The sequence below is a fragment of the Erpetoichthys calabaricus genome, chromosome 5 (assembly GCF_900747795.2).
Source record: "Erpetoichthys calabaricus chromosome 5, fErpCal1.3, whole genome shotgun sequence".
In the NCBI taxonomy this organism is placed as follows: Eukaryota; Metazoa; Chordata; class Cladistia; order Polypteriformes; family Polypteridae; genus Erpetoichthys; species Erpetoichthys calabaricus.
Genome location: NC_041398.2, coordinates 209,138,451 through 209,148,292, shown reverse-complemented (window position 1 = coordinate 209,148,292; position 9,842 = coordinate 209,138,451). Strand labels below are relative to the sequence as shown.

The window sequence follows — 9,842 nt, the reverse complement described above, 5'->3', positions numbered from 1 at the left end:
GCTGTATTATTTGTCCTGTGAGTCTATAACTTTGTTTTTTTATGTTTCTGCTGCTATATGCATCTGAATTTCCCAATGGGATTAATAAATAAAGTTTATCTAATGTAATCTAATGCTTAATTAACCCAATAAATGTTTGCATGGGTCCAAAGCCTTACCTATAACATTGGACACCAGTTTTAATAAAACACAATGAAATGAATTCCATAGCTACTAAACAATTTAAAAAAACACACACACATTACACTCACACATTATCCAGTGAGACGCAGGAACTGTTGCCTTGAAGTATAATGGTCAGTTTCAAGTGTGTGGGATAGTGATGAAGGACTAGAAGTGTGCTTACAATAGATTTAGAGTCATACATTACTCAACGAAATGTATTATTCCATGACACAGTAAGAAAAGAATGTTCTGTTTTACTAAAAATTAGAGAAAATTAATTTTACTTATGATGAACAGTTTAACAGGTCTTTAAAATCAGGCAGACATATATATCCAAATAAAGGAGCTTACTAAACCATTGCTAACACGGCATATTTCATTATGTTTAACAGATTACTTCATATTAAATATTTTCTTTTTCTATGTGGAGGACAGATTTGATCTGAATAAGGTAGTGTGCTGTATGTCTTATCTAGTTGTAATTACTAACTGTATATCTTTAAATTAAATAAAATAAGAGTAAAAAAGAAACAAAAGTGTTTACACTTATTTTACAGGTTACAGACATAGATATCACTTTTAGGGGGATGCAGTCTTGTGTTATTAACCAGTGGTAATCAACCCCACTGCATTCAAGCAAAACAATGGAGCAAAGCTTGGCTTTAGTGATCTACTTTGTTGGACATTACCTTGTTCATTATATTTTGTGTGAAGTACAGTAAATGTTTCATATTCAGACTTCCTGTTCTACATTTTTCTGTTTATAGATGACCCATTCTTTCCAGTGCATTTAAGACATTTGTGTGACTCCAATGATGTAGTAATGTAAAGAGCAACATCTGCTATCATGATGTGGAGTTTCTAAAATGCCTAACGTCTGATAACATGGAGCCTCCAAGAGGGAAAGGAAGATGAAAGACTCTTTTAAAGAGTTGATCATTACTTGAAGTTGTCTGCAGTTTTGAAAGTGTAAACTGTATGTGTATCTACTGACAAAATAAACCTAAAGTGGACGCCCCCATTAACAAGAACCATTAACAAAGCAAATGTACGCCAGGCGGAAAGGCATAAGTCTCTTTTGTAAATGTTTTGTAATATACAGTACCTCATGATAGTACATGCTGCAAAACGCACTATGCTGTATGAAATGACTGATGACTGAAAGGCACCATTAAATTTAGAAAAGTGACATTGCAGATTACATTTCCTAAAGAAACTAGATTTAAAATGGTTAGATTCATAACATAATGCTACTGTTCTTTCACTTTTAAAAAGAGAAAGGTATCTGAAAGTTCTTACAGGTTTCTGTCACTTTAAGTGGCCAGAGAACTTTCTAAATAATTAAGAAACATATTTTATATGCTTCCATTAAGATTACTGTCTTTTTATATAATTCAAGAATTAGTATGAATGATCTGAAAGTCTCATTTCATCTCGTTATGCTACATAAAAGGGATATTTAACAATATGCTATTACTAGATTTAACATACAGTACTTTACAAATGTAAGGGCTGGGAACATTGAACAACAATGGGGCCTCATGTACAAATGGTGTGTACACACAAAAATGTTATGTACGCCCATTTCCATGCTCAGTCTTTCTGTGTGGATTCCCTTTCTTTTTCAGATTCACATCCATAACGTGGGCTATATCAAATACCCCAAAATTAATTACACATCATTTACCAATTTAAGGCACTTGATTGTAATCATTCTGTAACAATATAAGGTGAACAGAATGGACAAACTATTCCAAATACCATAGCTGCTTTAGTGTTGTTACTCTCAGTGCAACAAAGGGACAAGAAAGTGGTGATTGGAGCGGATTTCAATGGACATGTTGGTGAAGGAAACAAAGGAGATGAGGAGGTGATGGGTAGGTATGGTGTCAAGGAGAGAAATGAAGAAGGTCAGAGGATAGTGGATTTTACCAAAAGGATGGACATGGCTGTGGTGAATACATATTTTAAGAAGAGGGAGGAACATAGGGTTATGTACAAGAGTGGAGGAAGATGCACACAGGTAGATTACATCCTATGGTGAAGATTCAATCTGAAGGAGGTTGAAGACTGTAAAGTAGTGGCAGGGGAAAGTGTAGGTAAGCAGCATAAGATGATGGTCTGTAGGATGATGTTGGAGATCAAGAAGAGGAAGAAAGTGAGGGCAGAGCCAAGGATCAAATGGTGGAAGTTGAAAAAGGAAGACTGCAAGGTTGAGTTTAGGGAGAAGGTGAGACAGGCACTGGGTGGTAGTGAAGACTTACCAGACAGTTGGGAAACTACAGCAGAGGTAGTAAAGGTGAGAGCAAGAAGGGTGCTTGGCATGACATCTGGACAGAGGAAGGAGGAAAAGGAAACCTGGTGATGGAATGGGGAACTACAGGAGAGTATACAGAGTAAGAATATAGCAAAGAAGAAGTGGGATAGTCAGAGAGATGCAGAAAGTAGACAAGAGTACAATGAGATAAGGCACAAGGTGAAGAGACAGGTGGCAAAGGCTAAAGAAATGGCATATGAGGAGTTGTATGAGAGGTTGGACACTAAGGAGGGAGAAAAGGAACTGTACCGATTGGCTAGACAGAGGGACCAAGCTGGGAAAGATGTGCAGCAGGTTAGGGTAATAAAGGATAAAGATGGAAATGTACTCACAAGCGAGGAGAGTGTGTTGAGCAGATGAAAAGAGTGCTTTGAGAGGCTGATGAATGAAGAGAACAAGAGAGAGAAGAGGTTGGATGATGTGGAGATAGTGAATCAGGAAGTGCAATGGATTAGCAAGAAGGAAGTAAGGACAGCTATGAAGAGGATGAAGAATGGAAAAGCTGTTAGTCCAGATGACATACCTGTGGAAGCATGGAGGTGTTTAGGAGAGATGGCAGTGGAGATTTTAACCAGATTGTTTAATGGAATCTTGGAAAGTGATAGGATGCTTGAGGAGTGGAGAAGAAGTGTACTGGTGCCGATATTTAAGAATAAGGAGGATGTGCAGGACTGTAGTAACTACAGGGGGATAAAATTGATGAGCCACAGCATGAAGTTATGGGAAAAAGTAGTGGAAGCTAGGTTAAAAAGTGAGGTGATGATTAGTGAGCATCAGTATGGTTTCATGCCAAGAAAGAGCACCACAGTGCGATGTTTGTTCTGAGGGTGTTGATACAGAAGTATAGAGAAGACCAGAAGGAGTTGCATTGCGTCTTTGTGGACCTGGAGAAAGCATATGACAGGGTGCCTTGAGAGGAGTTGTGGTATTGTATGAGGAAGTCAGGAGTGGCAGAGAAGGGTTGTACAGGATATGTACGAGGGAAGTGTGACCGTGGTGAGGTCTGCGGAAGGAGTGATGGATGCATTCAAGGTGAAGGTGGGATTACATCAGGGATCGGCTCTGAGCCTTTTCTTATTTGCAATGGTAATGGACAGGTTGACAGACGAGATTAGACAGGAGTCCCCTTGTTTGCTGATGACATTGTGATCTGTAGCGATAGTAGGGAGCAGGTTGAGGAGACCCTGGAGAGGTGGAGATATGCTCTAGAGAGGGGAGGAATGAAGATCAGTAGGAACAAGACAGAATACATATGCGTAAATGAGAGAGAGGTCAGTGGAATGGTGAGGATGCAAGGAGTAGAGTTGGCGAAGGTGGATGAGTCTAAATACTTGGGATCAACAGCAGTACAGAGTAATGGGGATTGTGGAAGATAGGTGAAAAAGAGAGTGCAGGCAGGGTGGAATGGGTGGAGAAGAGAATCAGATGGATATCAGCAAAAGTGAAAGGGAAGGTCTACAGGGCGGTAGTGAGACCACCTATGTTACAGTATATGGGTTGGAGACAGTGGCACTGACCAAAAAGCAGGAGGCAGAGCTGGAGGTAGCAGAGTTAAAGATGCTAAGATTTGCACTGGGTGTGACGGGGATGGATAGGATTAGAAATGAGTATATTAGCCTCATAATCTGACATACTTTAAATATCTGATTGGACATCATGTCCCCCACACTACCATATCCTAAAGAAGGTGGGTTGGTTAGGGATACTAGTTTGGCCTGTATGACTTAAGGTGTGACAAGGATGGACAGGAATAGAAATGAGCACATTAGAGGGTCAGCTCATGTTGGACAGTTGGGAGACAAAGTCAGAGAGGCGAGATTGCGTTGGTTTGGACATGTGCAGAGGAGAGATGCTGGGTACTGTATATTGGGAGAAGGAAGCTAAGGATAGAGCTGCCAGGCAAGAGAAAAAGAGGAAGGCCTAAGAGAAGGTTTATGGATGTGGTGAGAGAGGACATGCAGGTGATGGGTGTAACAGAACAAGATGCAGAGGACAGAAAGATATGGAAAAAGATGATCCGCTGTGGCAACCCCTAACGGGAGCAGCCAAAGGAAGAAGAAGAAGACTCTCAGTGCAACAAAGAGAGTATTTTAACCTGTTTATTGTATTAGTGTGTTGTATCACAGCTGCACAAGTTGTGTCAAGAGCACCGAGGATTACAGCTTACAGTAGAGGATACAGCTTCCAGCCCTGGAGGACATTTATAGCACATGCTGCATCAGGAAAGCCACCAGCATCTGCTTGGATTCCACTCACCCATGACACAGTCTATTTGAACTTCTCCTATCGAGTCAATCAGTCCATCAAGTGCTCCCAGAACTGTTTGTACTTAGAATTACAATGACCTCACTGTAAACTTGCACTACAACTGTAATATTGCACAACCTGAGCAACTTTATGAACCATCTGCACTATATGTACTGTACATGTATATTTTACTTTCATATAGTATTTTTTTCATTGTTTTTACCATACTATTATTATTAATAATAATAACATTAATAATTCTTTGCTTTCATATAGCGTTTTTCTCACTACTCAAAGCGCTCAGCAATTGCAGGTTAAGGGCCTTGCTCAAGGGCCCAACAGAGCAGAGTCCTTTTTGGCATTAATGGGATTATCATTTTATAGAAAATAAGTTGATAGACGAGTTGTATATTGAATCTCATTGTACCATACAATGACAATAAAGTAATTCAATTTAATTCAATAGAAGAGAGTGTGTATTTACAAATAATTATTACTGGCTTTGTCGATTTAGATTTCCAAAAGCTATCCTCTTGGAGCTGTGCACTGTTAGAAAACTAGGATGTATATTAGATATCATTTTTATGATGCAATGGATTGATTTACAGATAAATTGTTAACTTCATTTAAATAATGCATACTTTTAATAATTAAACATATGGGAGCACAGTGGTGCAGCGGTAGCGATGAGCTGGCGCCCCATTCAGGGATTGTTACTGCCTTGTGCTCTATGCTTGCTGGGACTGGCTTGACCCTGGATGGATGGATGGAATAATCAAACATGTATAACAAAGATTTTTCAATGTTCCATAAAAGTTTTGAAGAACAGGCATTCTAAGCTTATGGCTGATTTTACATTTTTTACAGATGCTTATTTTGTGGCGATTGGTTATATGCAGAAAGAAAACAAAAGGATAGAAATTGGGGTTTGGTATGTTTGACAGAGACAGTACTGCTTCAATAAATTATTCCATCCAGGGTTGCGTGTGTCCCAGCAAGCATCTTGCAGGAGGCAGGAACAATCCCTGGACTGGGTGCCCGCACATGTTTAATACATGCTTTAACACATTTCATCATGAAATGATATCCAATATACATCTTAGTATTCTAAAATGTTCAGAGAGCTGTAAAATCATGAATGCAATGTATTATGTGTGGCGATCACTGACTGCGCACTCCTGTTGGCGTAAGAGAAAACCCTTTTAAGAAGTACGTAGTGATTAACGATTGGGTCAGGGAACACATAGAATAAGAAGCATTTACTGTGTTACTTTCATTACAATGGAATTTGAGAAACTCTAGTAAATTAAACATCGATTTTAAGATAAAGTTTACAACGTTCTACTTTAATGACAAAATAAACTATGAGGTTAAAGTGGAAACTCTGAGATTAAAGTCGACGTTTCGACTTTAATCTTGACATTGACCTTTTTTACTTCATATTTAATTTTTGAGGGCCGCTCCATCCATTTCCTTCTGTTGCTCATACCACTGCCTAAGCCACAAAATAATTGTTTTTTTTCTTGCCTCCACTTCACTGAGTAAGATCTCCATTTCACATTCGCTGAAATTCTTTTTTACACATGCCTTTACCATAGTCTTTTAACAAACCACTGAACAGAAGGGGCTATTTATACTGATTTGCAAATTCAAATATGCACAATTCTAGGAGGAGTTGGGTGGGGCTGTAGGTGCATGCATGTGGGTTAGAATTCACATTGATTGGGATTTACAAAGGGAAAGTGTGTTTTTGTGTTTTATGCATCTGAATTTTTTTGTGCGTATGCACATTTCTATTTTTGTCCATATACCATGTGTTAGTATGAATTCTACACATGGCATTATACACGAGAACCCTGATGTTATACTTATAGTCTGACTTGCACAGAGTGAAAAGAAAAGGAGATAGCACAACCAGGAAAAGACGGACCTTCTATTTATCCCAGATTGTCCATCTACTCAGCACCTCATCTATGTTCAACTTGACTCACTACCACTAACACATGTTGCTATGGTCCGTAGTCTTTCAGATTTACTCTGTACAACATCCACAAGATCAGACTTTATATAGGCAGCACAAACCCTAATCCAGGCTTTGGTCTTGTTATGTCTGGACTACAACTCTCTGCTGGCAGTAGCACCGGCATATGTCACCAAGCCACTGCAGATGATTCAAAATGCAGAAGCATGTCTGGTGTTCAACCAGCCAAGATGAGAACATGTCACTCCTATTTTCTGATCAGTACAATGGCTTCCTGTATCAGCATGCATTAAGTTCAAATCCTTGTCACTTGCTGACGGGATAGTCAGTGTGTCTGTACCTATATATGGAGACACTTCTGAGATTCTATGCTCCTTCTTGACCACTCAAGTCGCTTGGTGTAAAAGCATGTACTAAGCAAGTACTAAGCAAATAAATAAATGTAAATGAGAGAGGGCTTTTCCTTGTGTTGTCCCAGTGTTGCCCACATTCATATCAGAGACTCAGTCCTTGAGCCTCATAAACTGTACACTGCTGGACAGACAGTCCATTATCCAGGACACTAAAGCCTCGTCCACCTGCGTAACTCTAAGTTTACCCTTTAAAAGGGATGGCCGAATGGTTCCAAAGGCACTGGAGAAATAAAAAAAAAAAAAACAGCCTTGCACTACATATGGTGGCAGAGTGGTAGCGCTGCTGTCTTGCAGAAAGGAGACTTGAATTTGTGTTTTGGGTCCTCCCTGAATGAAGTTTGCAGTTCTCCCAGTCTGTGTGGGTTTTCTCTGGGTGATCTGGTTTCCTCCCACTGTAGACATGTAGGTTAGGTGAACTGGTGTGTGCTTCACCTTGAGATGGACTGTCCTCTGTCAAGGGTTTCTTCCTGCCTTGCACCCAATACTGGCTGGGACAGGCTCCAGGCCCTCAACCCTCCAGCAACCCTGGTCTGGATTAAGCAGGGTGGAAAATTTAATAACTTTGTACTACATATGTGGTTGTATGGTTTACACTCCTTGTTTTGTATTTTTTGTTTCAGGTGAGTACTTCTCCTATATCTATAAGTGGTGACTCAAAAACAAAAAAACGGAGTCAAATTCCTTGTTATGGGTGCATACCTGGCCAATACATGTGCTTCTTGATTTTTTTTTTAAAGTAGGAACTTTGGCACACTTACACATTTATTTTAATAAGCCGTTAATGTTCCCACGCGTCTTGAAAATCATTTTTGGAATTCATATACGTGAGGCAGTTTTCACATGACACTTCTTTGCCTGGTTAACTTTACCCAACTTGATTGTATGACGATCTTCAGGCCTCCAACTGCTTCTCTGAGCTAGGAGTGGCTGACGTCACTTCCGTGTGTCAAGTCATAAACTGGTACAGAAGACAGTCGCCAGCACTCGCGGCTGGTATAGTAGCTGCCGTTTAGGTTTCAGACGCTTCGAAGTGTCTACGCCTTGTAAATTTCTTACAAAAGCAGGCTGGAGATGCTGCACGTCCTGCTCCTCCATACTTTCTGAGACGACCTACTCCCGCCTGTATGCGACGGCACGCGCTGCCCACTGGGAACGCGTCGTGTTTCGCGATAAGAGGCTGCAAAAGAGGAGGAGTCTGCGAAGACTGGAGCTGCGGCTTGTGCGAATGTCTCGTGCTTTTCCAACTGCTATGGTTATTGAGGAGTAGACAGCGTGCAACATGGTGTTTGAGTCGGTGGTGGTGGATGTCCTGAATAGATTCCTTGGGGATTATGTGGTGAATTTAGACAGTTCACAGCTTAAGCTTGGCATATGGGGAGGTAAGTGGCGCTATTTGAGACTTGATACGGGAAAGGGTGTGTGTGGTCTGTTCGGATTCTCGTCTGACAGTTCTATACAGACCTGTAAACACAACCCGAGGTGCCCGCCTGTGTGTTCTCTGTAGTGTTGGCCGATCGCACGCCTTTTTTTTGCGTCCGAACGTGTCATATCTTCTCACCTACATCGAGAAGTGCTTCTGCCGTGCACTTCTTTCCACTCCTACCCGCGGTGGCCGCGAGGCTTTGGTAGCGTGGCGTCACCTCATGTGCAGAGCCTCTCGCGTGTAATCGAAGCAGCTGTCAAGGGACGATAGCGTCCCGCGGAGAGGAGCTTTTGGTTCTGCTCGTTGACCTTCATTTGTGTGACAGCTTAGAGAAAGCAAAGAAAGTGTTAAGTTTGGCGGATGGTTGACTGTTTTGGAGTTCTTTTTCGGACTCGGTCAGTGCGAGCAAATGTGCCTTTAATGTTTTGATTCTGTTTTTATTTTTAATATGCCATTCTCAATTTTGTCCCGTGGAGGCCGGAACTAACCGTGATCATCTCTAGTCAACCGGAGTCATACCAACACCGGGTCAATTTGGAATCGCTGATTCACCTGCCAGCATAAGCAAGAGGGTGTGGCAGAAAAACTGGAGCACTTTGAGGAAAACCATGAAGACACCGGGAGAACATGAGAAATCAGCACTGTAGCAGGGCTTAACCACTCACAGACATGTCGAAATGTGTAGTAGTCTTACATGCTAATACACTTGTAAACGAGCAACATTATCACAGGTTTCACTGTTATTAAACCTGAAGTAAAACTTTTGTTTCGGTACTATTAAACACATAGCCTTACATTACAAATGTTTTTGTAGGGTGTTGGGAGAAATAATATATGTTTTTTATGCAATTGTGAAGGCTCAGATATAACTAAAGTTAACAAGTTAAGACACTGTAAGAATGTTGTCAAATTTAGTTAAATAATATAAAAGCATTTTACATTTTTTATTTACTTCATCCAAGAGTCTGTTATATTTTTGTTTATTAAATAGTTTTGTAACAATAAGATACATGAAAGTAATTTCGATAATTGAATGCATTCCACGTGTTAGCAGACTCCATCAAAAATAAACTTTTTAACAGTACTTTACAAAATAACATTCATACACAGCAGACTAATCATCTAATTATCTAATGTAGTCTACCTAATTTTCTGCATGAAATGTCCTGACACTGCACTCTATGTGAGAGAAACTGGACAAACACTCCGCCAGAGAATGAATTTACACAGGTTCCACATTAAACATGGCAACACAGATGTTCCTGTGGCGGCCCACTTCAACAGCCATGGACACTG

General features: G+C 40.4%; 1 protein-coding gene across 2 annotated transcripts in view; it reads left to right on the top strand.

Moving 5' to 3' along the window:
- Positions 1-8,061: 8,061 nt before the first annotated feature.
- The window catches only part of vps13a (vacuolar protein sorting 13 homolog A), a 285,577-nt gene continuing 283,796 nt past the window's right edge, over positions 8,062-9,842 (top strand). Inside the window, exon 1 of one of the 2 annotated variants that reach the window (XM_028802446.2) lies at positions 8,062-8,502. In XM_028802446.2, coding sequence (XP_028658279.1) covers positions 8,403-8,502 — 100 coding nt within the window. In that variant the 5' untranslated portion in view covers positions 8,062-8,402. The remainder of the gene's footprint in view (positions 8,503-9,842) is intronic. The other variant, XM_028802445.2, reaches the window with a different exon arrangement.